This window comes from Panthera onca, chromosome A1, assembly GCF_046562875.1.
Source record: "Panthera onca isolate mPanOnc1 chromosome A1, mPanOnc1 haplotype 2, whole genome shotgun sequence".
Lineage (NCBI taxonomy): Eukaryota > Metazoa > Chordata > Mammalia > Carnivora > Felidae > Panthera > Panthera onca.
Window position 1 is genome coordinate 86,239,405 of NC_138339.1, and position 23,523 is coordinate 86,262,927.

At 37.2% G+C, this 23,523-nt stretch overlaps 1 protein-coding gene across 3 annotated transcripts in view; it reads right to left on the bottom strand.

Moving 5' to 3' along the window:
• Positions 1-23,523, bottom strand: part of ADGRV1 (adhesion G protein-coupled receptor V1) — a 565,435-nt gene that overhangs the window by 310,482 nt on the left and 231,430 nt on the right. For 2 of the 3 annotated variants that reach the window (XM_078448177.2, XM_078448183.2), the window contains exons 80-83: positions 18,845-19,094; positions 18,187-18,326; positions 16,281-16,441; positions 6,846-6,946 (exon numbers count right to left, since the gene is read on the bottom strand). In XM_078448177.2, the coding sequence (XP_078304303.2) occupies positions 6,846-6,946; positions 16,281-16,441; positions 18,187-18,326; positions 18,845-19,094 (652 nt within the window). Of the gene's footprint in view, positions 1-6,845; positions 6,947-16,280; positions 16,442-18,186; positions 18,327-18,844; positions 19,095-23,523 lie in introns of those variants that run through there. The other variant, XM_078448190.2, reaches the window with a different exon arrangement.

Genomic DNA, 23,523 nt, shown 5'->3' on the forward strand with positions numbered 1-23,523 from the left:
TGGTGACAGAGTAAATCTCATTAATTCCTGATTTATGAGGCAGTATGCATAGTGGTTAAAGGCAAGGACTGGAGCCTGGCTGCTTGTGCTCAATTACTGGCTCTGTCACCACTATGTGACCTAGGGCAAGTAACTTCTATTCGTTTTGCCTTGACTGCCTCGTCTGTAAAAAAGGAGGAATATTAGTACCTATATCATAATCCTTACCTCACATAATACTTAATAGGTATTATATTAGCATTTATTAAATTAAATAAAATTTGCAATGCGGTCTTTTTATTGATTATAAAAAAAGAAGTAAGATTTCAAAGCTTTCATAAAGCAAAACAGGGTGTTTTTAATAGTTCTTATTTCTTCCTCTGGATTCTCATTACCCCTACCATTGTCCCAGCTCACAACCCATCACAACCGGATAATGGTAAAAGCTGCCCTACCCAGCTTCTCTAAACCGATCTCCCTAATTCCACCTTCTCACCTACTTTAATTCACTTTTGATTTAATCCCTAATTGCCAGATTAATCCTTAAAAACACCGCTTTCATACTGTACCTTTTTGGACTAACTCCACAGGTGGCTCCCCGTGGTTCTCAGGCAATATGAAACTACCTCGCCTGTAGTCAGTGTATCTATCTCTTCTTGCGCAGGGGCGCACGGGCAGGCCTCGATTGAGTGGAACGCCCAGGTCCGTTATAACCTCCATGCCTTTATTCTTTCTCCTTCCCATTCCTAGAATGTGTGCATTCTAAGTCTTCACATCTCATACATCCTTCAACAACTAAGTTGGCTATGTTGCTACATGAAGACATTCAAGCTGAGGCCCCCCTGTTGATAGCTTACGGAATACTATACAGTACACTAGAGAAGAAGAGACCTACGTACACACTTGGTTCTTAGGTTGCTATTGGTATGAGGTATGAGGTTGCTATTTTAGACTGTCATTTACATATTTCATGTGTGCATGTCTTGCTTGGAATTTCCCATGGCATAATCTCAATCTCAAAACTGTGCATGTGGTAGATGAGTTCCAAGTGGTTGACTTTATAGATGAATGATGATCTTCACCTGGGATAAGGAGAGTTTACTCAAATTTTTTGTTTTAATTTCACTAGTGGACAATGGAATGGGCATTCAGTCATGAATGTGCTAAGCCTTTGGCCATATTGAGGATCACACCTGAATTAAGACTCAAATATATAATAAATTCAACTTAAATATATATTCATATCTGGGTGCGGAATGCTCTTTATTCATGGTCACCATTTAATCTCTACATGAAGACAAGGCACAATTGAATACAAAATTTTTTGGACAAAAAATAAAAATGGAAACCTGACATACTTAATACCATTTAAATGGGGGCACACTCAAGGTCTTCAGAGGGAAGAAAGAATAGGGGAGGGACTGGCTACACTTTCTTTCTAGTGGTTTATTTTATGTCCAAAAACAACACTGAGAAGTTCTGCCAAGTATGAAATGCTATGAGAAAGACCAAAATAAAAACATAGTCTGTACTCTGAGTCGGACATTAGTTCTCTTGTCTAAGTACCTTTCCTTTGGGTACTTAGGGATGGAGTAGGGGAGGATAAAACAAGAAAAAAGCAGCAGTAGTCTTTCCTTCCAGAAGGAAAGACAAGCATTTGTAAGTAGTTTCAAAGGCAATGACACTATGAATGAAAGTAAAAATTTAATTAATGGTATTTCTTAAATAATTTTTCACAGTAAGGAAGACAGGCTGACAGTGTGGGTTTGGTAATAACAATAATAACAGCAACAGCAGCAGTGGCAGCAACAGCAACAACCAGAAATGCACTTGGGTCATAATATGGTCAATCTAATCTCCTAACAAGCCCGATCTAGAAGCCCACCCCAGGCTTACTGGTTCAGTATCTGAATTTTAATAAGATGCCCACAATGAAGCTTAAGAAACACATTTCTGATCTACTTACATATGCACTGGCATATAATCACAAATATTCTACTGGATAACGACCCTTTGTGTTTCTCAAGTTCCCAATCCTCAAAGCGAGACCCAATTTTGATCCTTGTACTTCAATTCTTACTTTTTTTTTGTTTCTTTTTGTTTGTTTGTTTAGTAACAAAGCAGAAATAATATAGGATATTCTGTTAAGTAATTAACCCAAAATTCCAACTAAACAAAAATCTGTTCTGATTAGTTTACACTTTATAATTTGTCTCATTCTGCTTTAATTGATATAAATATACTTTTTAGATATGCATTTTCAGACTCTGCACACACAATGGCTTTCCTGAGCTGGCAGTCTCAACAAAACAGGGAAGCTGTAAGGGGAGAAACCGGGCCCTGTAGTAGCCAGAAGGAACCTGTATTTGAGAGTTTACACATGGCTTCTGGCTTCCCTCACATTGTAGTCAACGATTCTTAGAGTCCCAAAGATGCTAGATATTCAAACCAAAAGGACATTTCAGCATTAAAGCAGAACCTGTTGGCAGGAATATTTGGGCAGCATTCTACCCGGGAAACAAAATGACATGGCAAAATGACACCCCAAATGTTGCAGAATTAGAAAACTGGACAAACACTGATAGCCCATCTTCAGCTAAATGCCAGAGAACAAGCTTCTGAATTTTAAGGCAATTCCCTTGTCCTTTACTGAGGAGAATGTCTAAGTAGTTACAACTCCTGCACATCCAATGGCCACCAAAAACTTAATTTAAGTATTTAAAATTCTCAGATATTTAGTGTCTTCTGAATTCAGATAATATATAGACTGGCCAACAAATTTAATCATTTTTACATACATTTTTTTTCTAGACAAATTTACTGTTCAGTTTAAAAATATGTGCTTAAGCCATGTAAATAAACAACAACAACAACAAAAAAAAAAAACAGAGGGAAAAAACCCAAGTATTTCCCTTTGTTAAGTTTACCAACCAGAGAGTAAATGCAGTTCTATCTTATCATGTTTTCTATGAGAAAACTTCTGTTCTTTTTTTAGATTTGGAGAATTGCTTTTCCTGACAGAACCCCCAGAACTGAGAACCCTGAACTGCAAACTTGTCCTTTGTCCTAGTTGTTTACCAGCCTTATCAGGGCACACATGGGTTGGCAATGTGATTCTAAGATAAAAATTCCAAAGATATAATTAGATGTTTTTCCGAGAAATATCACCCAATACCATAAAAATTTGTTTGCTGTTCTTCACATTATACTTGAAGTGAATGGTCTCACAATTTCTTGCCATTTAGTAATCTTCTTTTAGGTAACCGAGACATTTTAACTTGGCACTGAAGAAAAATACATATTATTTTTTAAATAAACAATACTGAAAAAAGAGATCTTATCTCAAAACTTCTACCTGCAACATTTCAATGAACAGATATTTCTATATAAATAATGGACTTATTAAAACTTCCACAGCAAAAATATAAACAGGAAAACAATCTTTTGCCCCTGAATTTAACTATAAGTGATAAATGACACAAAGATATATTCTAAGCTAGTGATGCAGAACTTTGCTTATGGTATCCTACACTTTTATTTAGTATAATTCTGAACAAAAGAAATAAAAAGACAATGGTAAGAAGCCACAAACGTACATTTACTATTACAGAAGAATACTCTCTAGCCCAATCATGGAAGCACTGTAAAAACATCTCTCAAGTTTTCTGCTGAACTCCATTTTTGCTAGGGATTGAAACCATTAAAAAAAATAATAATAAAAAATAAAAAAAAAAACTTCTACTGCCACCTGCTGGTAGTTTATAGTCAATGATTCTCAAAGATGCTAGAATGGCAAACCAGATTAATTTATAGATATAAATAATATAAATATATATTTTTACATATGTTTCTAGCAGAGAAGTAGAGCCAGACGAGCACATTTTGATTGCTAACTTGCTCACTGACTGACCTACAATGACAAAAGGAAGTCAAAGATGATCACATTTCTATTCTTCCCTTTCCCACAAAGGCCATTCAATCTCATTCTAGGTAAGCAATAAAGATGTGAGACTGAATGCTTTTGGCTGACCTGTATTTGAGTATTTGCAACTCAAACACTTGAGGCCAGCAAGGAAAGTTTCATTCTCTTAGCCAAAGAATGACTGGCCAAAAGTGTATTTTTGAAGACTTCTCAAGAGGAAACTCACACTCTAGGGATGTCAACATAATGTCGATGGAGGATTCCAAATGAGAGATCTGAGGTTGGAAATGGAATACCCCCATTGGCAAGATTCTGTAACTGGAGACATCAATACGATTTTAAAATTCAGAAAGAGCGGGCCCAAGTTCCTGCAGTCAGCTTCATTTCTTTTTTTTTTTTTTTGGAGAGTCTGAGAATTTAAAAAAGCCTTTGCTAAAAGATTTTCAGGGAAACAACTATTCTCTTTAATTTAGAGGGTATTTATGGGGCGCCTGGGTGGCTCAGTCGGTTAAGCATCCGACTTCAGCTCAGGTCATGATCTCACAGTTTCTGAGTTCGAGCCTGGTGTCAGGCTCTGTGCTGCCCACTCAGAGCCTGAAGCCTGCTTCGGATTGTGTGTCTCCCTCTCTCTCTGCCCCTCCCCTGCTCATGCTCTGTCTCTCTATCTCTCTCAAAAAATAAGTAAACATTAAAACAAATTTAAACAGTATTTAAAAAAATCAAAGTAGATAGGTAAACCATTTTGAGGCAACAGTACTTTATCAATAATACACCAATTCTTCCTACAAACTACGGAAATGTTTTTTTTTAGATATTTTATGTCACAAGCTACATATTACAGAATATTTCATGGCACAATGCTTCATCTATTCTAAAAATAAACCAAAAAACATGGATTTGACTACCCTTCTTCTCTAAAATTAATGTTAAGTACAATGTGAATCAGAAGGCAGTGTCCCAACATATAAATCCTGGGTCCTTCTTTCACATCCCCAGACATGAGCAAATTTGTCTGCTAGGACACTGAAGAGTTGTCTGTAATTCTACAGTGCTATAATTAAGACTTGTACAAATTCTGCTGCCAAAAAATCACCAGAGTGGGTGGTGAATGCAGCCAAGTAAACTCTAATTATGGAAGGCGGGTTTTCTAAGATCTTACATACAAGAAGCAAAGGCAAGATCAGACAGCTAAGATAGGTTACCAAGGCAATATAAATAGCCTTGTCAAATTCAATGTAAGCCCCCCTTTGGTAACAGCTGTTACCTCCCAAAGCTCATAGGTACTTTAAAAACGCAATCTGGAATCCTCTGCTCGAATCCAGCACTTAACTGTTCCCCCAAAATAAAGTTATGAAATTTACACATGCCATTTTCACTCCTAGGACCAAAAAAAAAAAAAAAAGACAATAGGAGTCCAATATCTCAGATAATTTTCCATCTTAAATTTCAGCTCCTCTACTAGTATTATTTTAAAAACTTCTGTTAGAGTTCAATAAAATGCCTTAAGCACTCTGAAACACAGCATGCAAATCCTAAGTGTACAGCACAATAAATTTACATAACTTGAACATATGCATATAACCAGCAGCACCCAATCAAGAAACAGTATTATTTTGCACTCCAGAAGGGCCCCAACTACCTAGAAAAGGGGAAGTTTTACTTTATAAAATAAATACAAAGTTCTCTCAATAACAATACTGTATAATGTCTTCCTACTGTCCGGATCTGTAATTACAGCCTTCAAGTAGATATGAATATGCCTTTCCCCCTTTGCTTGTACAAACATCTATGCCCACCTTTCCCTTCATCAACAAACTGCACGAACTTCTCATTCAAGTCTGACCACAAATATCACCTCCTATATGAAGACTTCCTGGACCTTCACAGAAAAATAAATTAAATCATCATCTACAGTCACACAGTACTTTGCAAATAGTCCATGTTTGCACTTATCTATACATCTACTGTTCTAGACTGTGAGTACTTCATGGACAGGAAAGGCATCTAATTTCATCTTTTGATCTGTTTTCTGTGTTTTAAACTGTGCTTTAAACTTCATGCTATTGGATGACGACATGTTTTTCATGTTCTATCTTCTGCAAGAGAAAACCTGAGTAGTTTTTTCAGAAAAGAATGTTCTACCAAACTGTGTTCTATAATATTAAACCACACAAAATACAGTTGACTCTTGAACAACCTGGGTCTCAACTGTGTGGGTTCACTTACAATGTGGATTTTTTTCAATAAATACAGTATATAGTGTTGGAAATGCATTTTCCTTATGATTTTTTAAATAATATTTTCTTTTCTCTAGCTTGCTTGACTTTAGCGTAAGAATGCAGCATTTAATACATACAACATACAAAACACAGGTTAATCAACTGTTTATGTTACCTGTAAGGCTTCCAGTCAACAGTACACTATCAGTAGTTAAGTTTTGGGGGAGACAAGAGTTCTATGCAGATTTGTGACTGCACAGGGAGTCAGTGCCCTGTACCCTATGTTCAAGGGTCAACAGATAAAATATTAGCAGATATTTTAAAATACATATCATCTTAATGCCATCCATGTAAAAGAATTTGTAACAAAGCATATTTTATTCAAACAGATTAAGGAAAATATGCTAATGTTAATACATGCACACATCAGTAATATATTTATCACATATAAATTGAGAGTATAATGCTTTGTGATAAGAAGCAGCTATTTTCTTGTAAGGGAGGATATTAAGGTACCTCTGTATAAAACAGTTCACAAAACACACTTTAGGTCCTAATACTGTCATTTCCTCTTACCACACTCTTCCACCCTCCCCTGCTGTACAACTAAACAAGCTTACTTCAGCTACAATGAGATTACACTTTGCTCATATGTTCAATTCAAGGATCACAGAAGAAGAAACATGAACCTCTTGTGAAAGGTAGAAATCCCCGGGCCCTCTTACCTGTGTACCTAAGCTGGCTGCCATCATGTGAGCCAGAAGCTTAGCTGCAAACATGGAGTGCCTGGCACAGAAGATATGGGAAAGGACAGCCAGGCCAAGACCTGCAAGAACAAAAACGTTCACAGGTGGGTTTACAATCCATGAGCAAACAGTAGCGAAGCAAAGTTCTTTGGAACAGGTAAGCATATAAGGCCTGTAGTCTCCCCATGCCGCACAGCATGGAAACAATCATATTTTAATTTTAATCTACTCCATTTTACATGACATATACAATCTTAGCAATTAGGGCCAAAGGACAACGTTAATTTTCAACAGCTACATGTTCACTCCCTTACCAAAAAGATAGAACAAATTAAGCAGATTAATAACTTCATTACGCTTCTGTTTTTCTATGTTTCCACTAGACAAGTTTTACTGTATAAGAAAAGAATCAAATTCCAATCTAATTTTCCAAGAACAGGTGGCTTGGCTAAATAGAGATATTTAGGGAGGTGAATTGGAGTTTTCAGGCAGAAAATTGTGAATAGTACTAACAAAACTCGGGCTTAGTAATTACTCCCTTTTTATCTACTAGGAATAGTTATGTAATTACAACAGTGGTAATTATGAATTTTAAGAGTAACCTTATGCTACTGGGTGCCAAAACCAAAGAACAAAATGTATTCTTTCCTCCTGAGATGACGTTTAACCTAAGCATCTATATTTCTAAGCGGGGTAAAGAAAACTGTTCTTATTTTCTTTAAATGTACTTGAATTCATCTCTTTACACTACTTCAAGGGGATGATTAGAAATTTGGCGCTAAAAAAAATACAAAGACACTCAGCATTAACCAAAAAATCTTTTATCTTGCAATTTGTATCTATAAATTTCTTTTAGTGCCATGTTTTAAATGCAGAGTATATACATATTTTTTAAATATTTCCTGTTCTAGAATTTAAATGTGCTTCAAATAGTAACCCATTTGGTTTTTCACTTACGCCTTTTCATCCTTCACACCTTTGCTAGAGTTATTTTGTGTGAGAACCATCAAAACGTGACAATTGGCATGTACGTGCTGCTTTGCCATATCATTTGCATGTAGTTTTAACACAGTTTGAACCTCATTTATTAATGCCTCCTTTACAAACAGGAGATGCTGCATTTATTTAAATTTGCTTTCCATTATCTTCTATGAAGTTATGGAACAAACTTTATTTTTTTTAATTTATTTTTAATTTACACATATATTTAAAGAATTTTTTTTAATGTTTATTTATTTTTGAGAGAGAGAGACAGAGACAGAGCACGAGAGGGAGAGGGTAGAGAGAAAGGGAGACACAGAATCCAAAGCAGGCTCCAGGCTCCGAGCTGTCAGCACAGAGCCCGATGCGGGGCTCAAACCCACATACCATGAGATCATGACCTGAGCTCAAGTCAGACACTTAACTGACTGAGCCACCCAGGTGCCCCATACATATATATTTTTTTTTAATTTTTTATTTTTTTTATACATATATTTTAAATGTTTGTTTATTTTTGAGGAGAGAGAGACAGAGTGCAAGTGGAGGAGGGGCAGAGAGAGAGGGAGACACAGAATTCGAAGCAGGCTCCAGGCTCTGAGCTGCCACCACAGAGCCCAAGGTGGGACTCGAACCCACGAACTGTGAGATCATGACCTCAGCTGAAGTCAGATGCTTAACCGACTGAGCCACCCGGGCACCCCTGGAGCAAACTTTTAAAATATACCACATGTTGGCCTAAGTGGATTGGGCCTCTGCAAAGTGCCCACAGGGGGCTGATGACTAACTAGTAGTATTCCTTACAGCAATGCCTCTCCTAACTCCTTTTGGTAAAGTTTAGATTTTAATAAGTTAGACAAAGTTCCACATAGGAAGTGAGTCTTTGCATTAGACAAAGCTTTTGGCCTAGAAATTTGGCCAAGAAATCTGACATAATCCATTTTTCGGAAGGCTGCTCTAGGGTGTTCTGGGGCAGGTGTGCAGGTCTCAGGTTGCCTCCAAGATCCACCCACACAGGGACACAGAGTATCCAGAAACTGCAGTGTCATGCCTGACTTTGCATCTTTACTTAGTCTATAAACTACTGAAGCTAATGCTCTGAACTCACCAATGTTCACCAGGAATTTCTTATGGTGATCAAAGCTAGTTTAAACTCAAGGTTTGGTGTGTGTGTGTAATAAACTGATTTAAAAGCAAGGCCTTGCAAATTTTTTTCGATATAAGCCACATGATCACAAATATGTGCTTTACTGTACGTTTATTGTGGTAGATGCCAACAATGTGAGGCAAGGGGATTAGTGTTGGATAAAGGAGAAATAAACATCAGTCAACTGGTTTTTTTCTAGATCACAAGAAGAGCTTATTCACAGCCTTTTCCCTTAACTTGGTAATTCTCCATTATATTCACTTTTCATGAGATAAATTTAGTACCGTTAAACTTGACCAGCTCAAGAATATTTAATTAAGTATATGAGCTGCAATTAACATGCTAGCATGACACCTGGTGGTAGTCCAGGATTCAAAGCCAGTGGTAAAAAAATGGGCTAGATTTTATTAGCCTAGAACTATAATGCATGATAGTTGTCTGGATGCATTTTTTATTTAGGGAAGAAGAATGGTGCTAAAAAACCTCAAGCAGCCTGCTCCCCAGCCTTGACAGGCCTTGGGAAAGATGGTGAATATCTTATATTTAAAGAAATGCATGCTTCAGTTCTCAAGTTCCTGACGCACTATATGCTAAGTACTTAACTTTTATTTTCTTATCTGATATCAAAAAGCTGCATTTAGCATACATGATTTAAATTTACAAGTCAGTCGTTTCTTTTTTTAAGTTATAACAATGTTTGGTTTAAATTCAACAAGTAAATCACAGGGTATAAAGTGTTATAACTATAAATAGAATGTTTTTAAAAAAATAATAAAGTGTAACAATTCCAGTTATTACCTAAAGGTGCGCTAAACAGCTTTTTAAAAAATTGACTCCTTGGCCATTATGCGGAAATAACAAGCAGCTAACTGGATAATTTTCCTTTACTTTTTTTCCTAGCACAATGTAGGTTATATAATCAATTGGAAAAGAGCTATTAATTAGTTCCCTAACACAAACGACTTTTCTATATTATTAGAAAGTGAAGGAAAAGATAAATTACCCTTAACAAAGTAACACTGATAATATTTGATTTAGAGAATAAAAACTCTAATGAACTAACTAGATTGTTTTTCTAACATCAAACTGGACCAAAGATTTTATTGAGCTACACAATATCGGAATGTTTATAATGTGTATAAACATACATAATGTTTGTATATGAATATGCATACCCAGTAAACATATCTATCATTTGACATCCCTTAAGAATAGGGTATACCTTGGGAATGCAAGCTGGTGCAGCCACTCTGGAAAACAGTATGGAGGTTCCTCAAAAAACTAAAAATAGAACTACCCTACGACCCAGCAATTGCACTACTAGGCATTTATCCAAGGGATACAGGTGTGCTGTTTTGAAGGGACACATGCACCCCCATGTTTATAGCAGAACTGTCAACAATAGCCAAAGTATGGAAAGAGCCCAAATATCCATCGATAGATGAATGGATAAAGAAGATGTGGTATATATATATACATACATATATGTATATACACATACATACATACATACAATGGAGTATTACTCGGCAATCAAAAAAGAATGAAATCTTGCCATTTGCAACTGCGTGGATGGAACTGGAGGGTATTATGCTAAGTGAAATTACCCAGTCAGAGAAAGACAAAAATCATATGACTTCACTCATATGAGGACTAAGAGACAAAACAGATGAACATAAGGGAAGGGAAACAAAAATAATATGAAAATAGGGAGGGGGACAAAACAGAAGAGACTCTTAAATATGGAGAACAAACTGAGGGTTACTGGAGGGGTTGTGCGGGGGGAGGCTAAATGGGTGAGAGGCACTAAGGAATCTACTTCTGAAATCATTGTTGCACTATATGTTAACTAATTTGGATATAAATTTTAAAAAATTAAAATTAAAACTAAAAAAAAAGAATAGGATACACTTTCCAAGTTACTGATCTAAATATCAATGTTTTTTTGCCATGAAATTTCTTTTAAGTGTTCATAACTTTTGTATCTACCTATGTATCTGTCTCTATCTCCTCTATGGATAAATCTCAACAAAACCACACGCTCACTATACATTATTAAATCAATTACTAGGTTGTTACCTTCATTTTTTTTCTATTTTCCCACCTAATGCTAGCTGTAACTGTTCCTTTTTTTAATTCTTGTGGCTCATCTCTAATGACTCCCACATTTCTCTCCTCTGAGCATGGTGCCTCTTGGTTACTGCTACTAATAAGCTAAAGGCAGGAAAACAAAATTGTCAAGCCTGAAAAGTTTTCTCTGTTGAACAAAAGTCAATATGAACCACCTTAGAGAACACAAGTTCTATGTGTTTGGGGAGAGGATTTCTTACAGAGGGATGAGGGTCAGGAGACTAGCCTCCAGAAAATCAGAGTGTTAAACCTGAGAGGTTCAATAACCACATGTGTTTATCTACATTTTAATTAGTTAAAATTAAATAGAATGAAAAATTCAGTTCTTCACTTGTTCCAGTCACTTGTTCCAGTCATATTCTGAAGGCTCAATAACACATGTGACCAGTGGCTACTATATTGGACAGTGCAAAGCATTTTGATCATTGCAGCAAGATACACTGGAGAGTGCTGTGTTTAAATGTCCTGTCCTGAGTGAAAGGAAAAAAAGAATATGCTGTATTTCAGAAGAATTTTTATTAAAAATGGCTAAAATGAGAGAAGGTTTGGGACTTGAAAGTAGGATGTTGACTTACATAGTCACAAGAACACGTAATTGTTGGAGGATGTCACATCAACAACATATATTCATTTATTTACTAACTTAACCACTAACTATAAACTGCTACACATCAGGGGCTGTGTTGGGCAACGAAGACACAGTGTTGAAAAAGGTAGTTACTTGCTGCTCTCCCACCTTATCTCTACATTTCTACCTGTACCTCCTCCCAGACACAGACTGGTTTATGAAAGGTCAGAGATCACAATTCTGTGCAAAGAGATGTGCAAGAAAACATTCTGGGTGGTTTTCAGGGAAGTTTTCATTGCTCTTAAAACAAGATCAAGTAAGTGCTTTTCCTTTGGCAAGCCTAGACACTTGTGCAATGCTGAGAGTTGCGGCTAGCTCAAGACCATGTAGGGCAAGACAGAAAACAAAATCTTTGAGGAGAGCAATACAGAAAAACAAGAAGGGGGTGGGCCTCTGATGACACCACTGAGGTCCTGAATTAATCCACCCTGAACTCTATTTATTTAAGAAATTCGAATTGTCTTCTGCTAACTTGCACCAAGTTCATCTTAAATATGTCCTGTATGTCTAGAGAAATCCACTATTTTTATGCCATATCAGAATTAAAACTAAGCTTTCTGACTCACTATCTGCAACTTTCTCTTCAAATGGCTTTAAAAAGATTCTTACTTATTGTTTTCTATTCATGTTAGTAACTCCTCCATTTGATAGTTAAAATGAAGCTGTTTTGATATACCTTCCCCCATAATCATAAGGCTATTTTAGGACAGTGATTACAGTGAATATAAACTTGATATTTTTGGAAGAATGTGACACAAATTTTTTTTTTTAAATCTCTAACTTTGAAAAGTATTTTGAAATGAATGGGTGGCATATGGTAAAGGTATTTTTTTTCTGGAAAAACTATCAGAATTTCAGCTTGTAAAACATAAAAGGCATAACTAGAATAGTCTTTCAGTTTAATATACCTTGGACAAAAGAAAAAGCATGCTTCAAAGGACTTTGGATTGTACTGATTTATTTATCCTGTCTTATTATTTAGCAATTTATAGACAATTATTTTGTTCCTTAACTGAAAAATTGACATTGTGCTGACATGTATATACTTAGTAATCTGTACAGTAAATAAAACCATTACCCATGTAAAAGGGAAAGCTTTAGTTTGACTAATGTGCTAAATGATTTCTCCACTGTAAGAGAACAAAAAAAGAACAATAAATAAACGTGAAGTCTGTAACTCATCTTTAATCTCAGCTTAAAAGCCCTCCAAACACAGGAGACTTAAGAGCAAGGGCATCACGTAAGACCTAGTTCACATACTGATATTAAAACTGAAATGGATTATGGAATGTTACAGGTCTTGTTAAGATCCCAAGGCCACAGGAATTGTATTTAAAGTTAAAATCAGAATGATTCCAATCCAATAGTCTATCCTACTACAACATCAACAGACTTACAAGAAGCAGGAGAGGCTTCTTTGACATTATTCTCCAGATAGTACCATGTACTTCAAACCAGGCTTTAGGTTCCTTAACAAGTACACTCTGAAAATTATGGTGTTATGGCATCATTATCTAACATTATTTTAAGTTGCATTTCTTCTAAGTCACCTTTCCAAGTGACTTTCATACTGTTACACCTAAGTGCACGTTTATGTTTTACTTGTCCTATCTTTTTGGCTTCAAAAGATAACCTTTGTTCAATTTCTTGAAATCTGTTAAACTCGTTTACAATTTTTAAAGCCGCAGGTATATATAAACCCTCATCTTTCATCTTCCAAAGCTGAAGATTACTAAACTTTTTGGCCTGTATGGCCATTTCACACACTTTGATCATTTAAGGTGTTCTGCTGGAGTGCAATAAGCAGACATATAGAACTAAAACAGAAACACTGTGATCCATCCTGGCTTAAAGGATTTATTACTTCATATGTAATTGTATGTTGGCATGTTTCATGAAAAGAGCTGGTCAGACTGCTTCCAAATTTAGATGGATTTCTGATAGGGTCTGACATAAATTATAAAATGTGCATGTAAGATACACAAAATTCTCATCTCTAGTTCCTGGGGGCCATCAGAAGGATAGATGGAAATCTTCCTCCCATAAAGGTAGAAACAGATACAAACACAGGACTTTATGTCTCCTGCTCTACAGAACACGCTGTATACATTACAATATGCTGTGGACAGGGGTGCCTGCGTGACTCTGTCGGGTCAGGCGTCCAAATCTTGATTTTGGATCAGGTCATGAGCTCACAGTTCATGAGTTTAAACCCCACATGGGGCTCTGCGCTGACAGTGTAGAGCCTGCTTGGGATTCTATCTCTCTCCCTTCTCTCTCTGCCCCTCCCTTGCTTGTGTGTGCATGTGTGTGTACTCTCTCTCAAAATAAATACATACATACATACATACATAAACAAACGAACATTAAAAAAATATGTTGTGGACAGAGGGGGAAAGACCCGATAATTTCAAATATGACTCTAAGTCAAAAGTAATAAAATCAAACACTGATATTCAGGTATTGGTTCTCAAATACCTGAGCAAATCTATGTACTCTTTTCTAGACTGAATTGGAAAAAATATCTATTAACAATTCTTCTAGGAAATATGTTATTGTCCTGCTAGTCTTCTACAGAATCACGATAATATTCTCTCTTTAGTTTTTAAAACTCTGTTTTGATGTTCAATACTTAGAGCAAGCAAGGGATTTTGTGGGGTCATAGCAGCACTTGAGTTTATGTCCCTAAGGAAATATATAAAATTACATCCAGATTTTACTGCAGCATTTTACCTTTTGGCTTTATTTTATGTCTATGAAATTTCAGTAAATATACTAGCAATAAAATCAAGTAGGATGTCTCCATCTGATTTGGGAACTATGTGGACCTAGAAGAATCTATCAAGCAAGAAATGTTATCCTTATGAAAGATGTTATTAAGAATAAGAAAGTAACTTTTGCTATTGAATATGTTAGACTTAAACTTAACATAAATTAAGGGAAATGTATATTCTTATAAAATGAAATTATAACGGAAAGATTTTTAAATCCTCAGGACAAAGAATATTAATTAATTACTTGTGTCTACCTCCACAAAAGTTTCGTAATAAAGATTATTGTTTCCATACCAAGTAAAAAAGACACAAACGTAGTAATAATCACATTTACAGACAAAACATTATTAAAGTAGGAGATCAGAAATTTCTGAGTTAGTATGTTTACCACCCTATTATATTAGTACACTTTAAAGTCATATATTATGGGCAAAGAAACCTCGGTATATAGAGAAACTAATTTGTCCCAGATCCCACACCTGGCCACTGGCAGAACCAGGATTTGAACCCAGGAATCTGCCTCCTATACCTAGTTGTCTGTATAACACACTGTTTACAGAAGCAGCAGGGGGCTGTAAAAGATGACTCAGGGCATGGAATAAGCAAGGGTAGGGAAGAGAAATATAGTTAAAGGAATTCTCAGACTCCTGCCCATATAATCAATACAGCAAATGAGAAAAGTTCTATACTTATTAAAAATTAAGGTACAGGTAAATAGTTTGACAGACATTAATACCAGTGAGGTTCCTATTCCTGCCAGAAAAGGGTTCTACGTGTAAAAGATGAAAGACTATTTTTTACAGAGTGATTGAGTATATTCACAGCTCATAGGTTGTATGCGTGTTTTTTTATTCTTAAGTTTATTTATTTATTTTGAGTAAGAGGGTGTGAGCATTAGCAGGGGAGGGGCAGGAAGAGAGGAAGTGAGAGAATCCCAAGCAGGCTCCACACTGTCAGTGCAGAGCCCGATGCAGTGCTCAAGCCCACGAACAGTGAGATCATGACCTGAGCCAAAATTGAGAATTGGACACTTAACCAACTAAGCCACCCAGGCATCCCTATGTTTGTTTTTTTAATGAAAATACAAAATGCTTATAATTTATGTCAGACCACATCGAACACTGTATATTATGTCTCATATAATCCTGACATTCTACTGCAGAACCAGCCCTCTACATCATAACACTAAGAACTATATCCTTCCCTACTATCTTTTTAAAAACAATTTTTTACTGTTTATTTATTTTTGAGAAAGACAGAGAGAGAGACAGAGTGTGAGTGGGGGAGGGCCAAAGAGAGAAGGAGACACAGAATTCGAAACAGGCTCCATGCTCTGAGCTGTCAGTGCAGAGCCCGATGTAGGGCTCGAATTCATGAACCATGAGATAATGACCTGAGCCGAAGTCAGATGCTTAAGCAACTGAGCTACCCAGGTGCCCCTATTCTTCCCTACTATCTAGCTTCTATCTCACACTGTCTTGTATATTCCTTATGAGTTGGAACTGTCTTGTTCTTTATAATATCTTATTACATTATTATATTGTATCTTGTATTATACCTTTGTTATTCATTATGTCAGTACCAAGTTGGCCTTCCATAAATACCCACTGTATGAATTAATGAATAAGACAATGGTAAAATTCATTTCCCCCTAGTACTAATGAATTACAGTATATTTGCATCTTGCAAACATGGGAAAACAGACTTTCATTCTTATAAATATTCAAAATTATTGACTCTAAAATACCATAACTGACCTGAGATACATATAAATCCAGAAGAGAAAAAAGCTTCATTGTATGAAGATAAGTTGTCAGTCTTGGCGTAGACCGCATGCATGGACATGTATGAACAGGCACATTCCACGTAGTCTGAAGTGTCCTCAACCACTTTGCAAAACTGACTGTCAGACAACCAGCTAGGGAAAAAACACAACGGTCACTACTGCTCTTTTATCAACACTTAGGGTATTGAGATGGCTTTTAAAGTAAAATTAACTTACTGAACTTAAGTGTTCTTTACTCAATCATTTAGCATACCAATTTTCAAGAAAAAAACACTGGAGGGAATATCTTGTCTAAGACATGACACAACAGATCCCACAAGATACCCCAAGAAGCAGCCTAAATACTAACCAAACCTGCAGAAGCATTCCTGATACCAAAGCAGCCAGTCCTCTCAAGAGAGCAGTGCCAGCACTTAATCTAAAGCAAACACACCCCAGTGCAGATGCACTCTTCCCTAGCATTCAAAAATGCCAAAAGATGGACAGAGCCACTACATGTGTAGTCTTCACCCTTCTTCAAACAATTCCTTGTAATTTTTTTTTGTTTATTTATTTATTTTTGAGAGAGAGAGAGAGAGAGAGAGAGAGAGAGAAAGCATGCATGCACGCTAAAGCAGGGGAGGGGCAGAGAGAGGGACAAAGAGAATCCCAAGAAGACTCCTCACTGCTAGCTTGGAGCCCAATGTGGGGCTCGAACTCAAGAACCGTGAGATCATGACATGAGCCAAAACCAAGAGTCAGTTGCTTAACCTAAGGAGGTACCCAGGCGCCCCAATTCCTTTGAACCACATAAATTACTTAAAAGATTTTCTATGTTTCTTTCTTCATTTTTGTTTAAATTTTGAAGCCAGTTATATTTCATAAATGTTCTCCAGCATTCTTTCAAAAGTTTCCTTCTATAATATCTGGCTTTTAACACAAAAACTTTGTAATGATTACAGCAAATACAGGGTTAGATGCCAAGCCTTGTGATCATTCCTCAGTGACTCTAGGTTGAGCCTCCTCCCTTTGATAGTGCCTCTTGAATCCTTTACTTTTCTAAGGACATAAAACTTCTTAGCCCCAACAGCAGATTCAAGTTTGAAGCATTCATTATTAGTTATGTATCAAGGATGGCACAGTATCTATGTATTAAGTTTAAGATCTCTCACCAGGCATTCGAAATTTCAACTGAAAAGATTTTTACACAAAGAAAAAGACTAACCAGAATTTTGCTGTTTGGAGGACAGCTACCCAACACAGCTGTTAAATGTATTTAGAATTTTAGTCTGTGCAGGTGAAAGTCAGAAATAAATAGAGCCTAGTGACTAAGCCCTCTGGGCCAGCCATGCCTGACCCTACAGCACTGATGGAGCTTCAGGCATTAGAACTGCTCAGAAACTGGAGGCCCTAGGCCAAGGAGATTCTACAGAAGAATCATTCTCTTCTTCTCATTCCTGTGCATGGTTTAATTCTAAAATGTACTCTAAGCCACATGTGGACTAGAATTATAAATTCCTGCTAATTCCTCTAAACACAGAGCATCAGATTCAGAACTATAAGCCAGATGGAAGAGGCAAAAAGAATCTCCTTTCCTGCCCAACAAATTAACCAATAAACAAAGGAAGGTTATGTGAATTGAGTAGAACTCACACTAGGTCCAATGAGAGCAGTTATAATAAATAAGTAATGTGTTAAACACATCTTTAAATTGTTGGGCTCCACTTGCTACCTGCATAATGCCAATTTCCAATGCTGCTTTGTCATTTTATTGCAGGGATTTTTCTCCACTCTAAAGTCTCACCTGAGGCTACCCTGTATGTTCAGTACAAAAATTGGGCTCAACGGTGGTAGAATGGGGAAGGACTGAATTTTTATTTTAAAGAATTATTAAGTACCTTGCAGCAGCCTGATTCCAAAGGAGACACAGAGACGTGTGGGGAATAATCCTGGGCTCAGCAGCATAAATCCTATAGAGAACTTCATTGTTGTCAGTCAAGAGTTGTGAACTCTGACCTTTCACACTCAAAGATAGTACCTGTAATGACAAAAAAGACAGAAAAATGGTGTTTTAAAATCAAAGGAAAAATCAATTCTGAACTTTGATTCATTTTCCTAGTCACTTAAATCACTTGCTTACTGCCACTACTGAAATAATTAGCTTACTTAGGAATGCAGGGAATCTGACTGGTTTTTCATTGCAAACATTTTACCTCCACTTGAGTTACCGAGCCATCTTCTACAGACAATGCTCACTTTAACTGTCTGGCTTCATCATGAGTGGGGAACAGAATATGATATAATATTAGTGAAGGCTACATTTTTCACTTTCCCCACTATATATATTTTCCTCAAGAAAACATGAAGGAGCTATTTCCAACTATATTTGAGACTGCACATTCTACAAATAAGTTCATGAAGATGGGACATGTTTCATAATTAGTTCACCATGTGCAGTCCTGACCACAAATCTGATCGAGCAAATGCATTCTGAGGAGTGTGTCTACTAAGGAAAAATCAGATTCTAACCACAGAATTCTTTAAGTCATAGATTACCTTATTTTTCAGGGCATGAAGACTGTTTCCAGTTATAAACCACTGTTGGCTGCTATACTCTGTAAACTGGACTAATTCACAAGTCCTTTTTCCAGCCATTATTTCTGCATCTGGAACCTCCAATAACCTCTCTGGAACTCGAATATAATCACCTTCTTTTCCTTCAAACTTGTGCCCATTGATTTGTTGAGGATACCAGTGAAGAGCCAGTATGGACAAATAGGGGCAACTGTTAAGGATGGTCTTGCTTCTGTAACAGAGAAGCAAAAGGCTGTGAAAAAAATGGCACGCATTTACGTACTCATATGCACTTCTATCTGTTAAAATGTATTACACAGGGGCTCTGTTCTTTATGCACAACCATGACATTACCAACCCAGAAGCAGTAAAGACAATGTGCTTTCAGTTCTTTTATGGTTAACTGTCAGGAAGGATTGTTTTCCACAGAACTTTCGGCATCCTTTTCCTGATTCCCCTTGTAATCCAAAACACGGGTTTTAGAAAGCTGAGAGCTATTTCACGGATATCAGATACAATCTGTGTCTTTTCTGTGTTAGTCACATCAGCATTGGTGGAATGGGTTGAGGAAAGGGTGCACCATTATACTGAAACCTCTGCTTTATTTAAGAATACTGTAAACCTTATACACCCAGAGCCACGTTTTCATCAAGGGTTTACCTCATCTCTTTCTGCTCCATCAGAGCATTTCAAATCCAACCATGTGACTGGTAAGAGAAACTGCCTAGAGCTGGGATCTTTATCCATTCAACAACTCTGTTTTAAACACCCTAGGCATAAGATGGGCTTAGTGAAAGTGCTTCCAAACCTCAGTGTGTGTTGAAATCACTTGGAAGCTTGTTTGAAAATACAGATTTCTAAATCACATCCCAGACTTACTAAATGAGAATCCTTGCCTGGAGAGGAGGTTAGGGGTCCTACAAATCTTTTTTTTTTTTTTTTTAACTTAATTTATTTATTGTGAGAGAGCATGAGCAGGGGAAGAGCAGAGAGAAAGGAAGAGAGAGAATCCCAAGCTCTCTCTCCACGCTGACAGCACAGAGCCTGATGCAGGGCTCGATACCATGAGATTATGACCTGAGCTGAAATCCAAGTGTCAGATGTTTAGCTGACTGAGCCACCCAGGGGCCGGCCCCTCCAATCTTTTTTAACCCCCAAAGAATGTAATAAATCCTGTCTTGGACCCATCATAGTTACAAAGAAGAGATACAAAGATGAATCAGATCTGAAACCTGCCTAAAAAAATTTGGAGAATATTATGATTTTAGGGTAAAAATTATGCATTAAATGTTAAAACTTATATGGGCCACAACAAGCAGAGAGTATGTATAATTAAATAATGGAGATAATGATGCCTTGTCAAAATCCCTAACCTGGGAGATGGAGCTGAGAATTTTAAATAGAAGATTTAAGGAAGAAAAGGAAAGGAGGGGAGGGCTTTTTCTCTAGTTATATTCTCTCTCTTAAAAAAATCTTCCAGGGGCGCCTGGGTGGCTCAGTCGGTTGAGCGTCCGACTTCGGCTCAGGTCATGATCTCATGGTCCGTGAGTTCCAGCCCCGCGTCGGGCTCTGTGCTGACAGCTCAGAGCCTGGAACCTGTTTCAGATTCTGTGTCTCCCTCTCTCTCTGACCCTCCCCCGTTCATGCTCTGTCTCTCTCTGTCTCAAAAATAAATAAACGTTAAAAAAAATTTTTTTTAAAAATCTTCCATAATTTTAACTACCACATTTGAATCAGTGCCTTCAAATATCTATCTTTAATCCAGTCATTCACGTAAGCTCTAGACCCCTGTTGTACAGGACTCCTTAATCATCTCAAGCTGTGTAAACCACCCACACCTTCACAACAGCTCACCAAAACCTCATCTCTTAATATCCTCATTCAGCCTCTCACATCTTCACTGGTGACTCGAAGCTAAAAGCTGCAGCCCCTGCCCAGGTACAATGCCGCTGAGACCAGCGGCCACATGGCTGCATACCTTTTGCCCATTCTCCCTGGAATCTAATGAGATTTAGTCCATCAGTGTCATCCTGGATGCCATTACCTTGGGATACTGAGACCTATCTAGCATGCACTGGCTCTACCCAGCTTTGACACTACAGTGCCAAATTCCTGGCCCATCTGTCTGGCAAATAACTATACTCCCCCTGATACTTTACCCTCCTATATCTACACCCTTCTACCACACTCACTTTAATCAATCCCACAGTCTGTTTGACACCCCAGCTGATGTGAAAGGGGGAGAACCCCACATTAACATGTAGAATGGTACCACTACAAATCCACTGACCAACTGCAGCTGGGCCCTCAATACACTGACATTGTTTTAACTTGGCTTCCAATTGTTCTAGATGCCATCATTCTCCTCAGCATCCCTGCTCAATTCCCAAATCCTTCACCCTCAGTAGCTGCCAATGAATACTGCTTAAGACAATGTATAAATAACACATATTGGAATGGTCAACAACTTTAGAGTTTTCCAAGTAAAAAATCTGGTGTTGATTACTCTCTTATTTTTGAAGTTTAATTTGTCACCTATATGGTAATTTTACCACTAAATTGTTTTCGAAGTACCATCTTCCCCATGTCCCTGCTTCAATTTCAGGCCTCATCTTACCTGAACATTCATCCCCTATGTAGTCTTCCTATTTCTTGATTTATCATCTTCTTCAGCCTTTGACACTGTCCTCGACATGACGGTTCTAAAATCCTGAGTCTGATTCTTTCAAACACGCATGAATCCTACCTATCTTATTCTATATTGGGTCTTTTTTTTTTTTAATGTTTATTTTTGAGACAGAAAGAGACAGAGCATGAACGGGGGAGGGGCAGAGAGAGAGGGAGACACAGAATCTGAAGCAGGCTCCAGGCTCTGAGCTGTCAGCACAGAGCCTGATGCGGGGCTTGAACTCACAGACCGTGAGATCATGACCTGAGCCAAAGTCGGACGCTTAACCAACTGAGCCACCCAGGTGCCCCTATATTGGGTCTTTAAAGGTTGATGATCTCCCGAAACACACCACACTATTCCTGGCTGACTGCCAATGCACATGCTGTTTCCTTCTGGACAACTCAGAAGGAAAGGTAAGTCTATGGAGAGGAAACACATGGCAAAAAACATATTGATTCATTTCTTTATTCTAGTCACTCATTATACCATAACCATACCAGAGACCATTCCAGGCCTGGGAATACATTAGGCAACAAGGCAGAAAGGTAACTCCTTTTGTGTATCCTATACTTTTTGAGTTCTCACTATGCCTTTGAGGTCACAATATGGGAGCCAACATTCAAAGCAGGTTGGGTGGTTCACATCTAAGACAACCTCAATATCATAATGATCTTGCAAAAATATGGAAAAACAAAAGGAAAAGATTGGCACTATGGGGAATTATAAAGTTATAAACTTTTGATTTCATTGAACAACAGAGCTGAACACAGTTCAAGAGAGAAAAACAATAAAGGATGTTTTTTAACCACACACACACACACACACACACACTGGCCTCACTGCAAACTTACATGAAGTAAAGAAATGATCCATTTCAGAGGGTTCTGAAGACATTAGGGACATGTATAAAAGGTAGTGAGTAGCTGAACTAATCACTGGTCTCAACAGACATTTAGGACCAGTGGTGAAGACTGGAGAAGGGGCCTCCTAAAAAGGTATGCAGAGCTTTGCTGATGAACTCCATTAAGAAAACCTCAATCCTTAGGACTCACTCATTAGAGTTAAGAGTACAGCATAAAAGGATGCTGGTTTTGTACCTTAACCTCAAATCAGACCCTAGCACTAACCTGGGATGAAAGTCGTGGGCACTTTATAGCCACAGGGGTGGCTTGTTACAAAACAAGTGGTTATAGTCTCTTCTGACCACAAGGCATAGTGGTCATCAGGGGATGGGGAATTACGCAGGCCTGAACTGGCATCTCACCACGACTAATCGTGTGACCCTTGACAAGCTGAGTTAAGGTCTCTCCACTTCTATACCTGTAAATGGGAATAATGAAAGTTCTAGCCCTATCTTTGACCAGCTGTTTACAATGATCTTTTATAAGAAGAAAATATAATTTTTAGTAAGGATTAGGTTGAACCATATGAAAAGTTCAATATATTATACCTTCTTTTACCTACAAAAAAGGCAACTTCATACTGTTCAATCTAGTACAAAGTTGAGGACTGGAGCAGAGGTACAGTTAATACCAGTCTTCTCATTTTATTCCTTGATCTCCCTTGTAACCTTTTATATCTGGATTGACTATTTCTTTGAACTTCACGTGTCTTGGGATCTAAGAGCTAAAGCTAAAATTTTTACATATTCAACCCATATATTAATTAATCTGTCAAAGTTTATAAAGGGCACTAAGTAGATGTCTGAAATTATTATACCAGATTTTTAAAATATGGCCTCCAAAATATTCCTGAATTTCAATGTGACTTAAATGCTGATGAAGGCATTAAGAAGAAATACATAAACACTTTTAATCAGAGATGTTTCATTAAATAATAGTCACTGCTTCTTTTTTATTTCTATTTATTTATTTTATTTCCACCTTAATTTTCCAATTGCACTTATTCCCACAACTGCTCTCTTCTATTAAAGGTAAGGGCAATAATCTTTCTTTCTTTCTTTCTTTCTTTCTTTCTTTCTTTCTTTCTT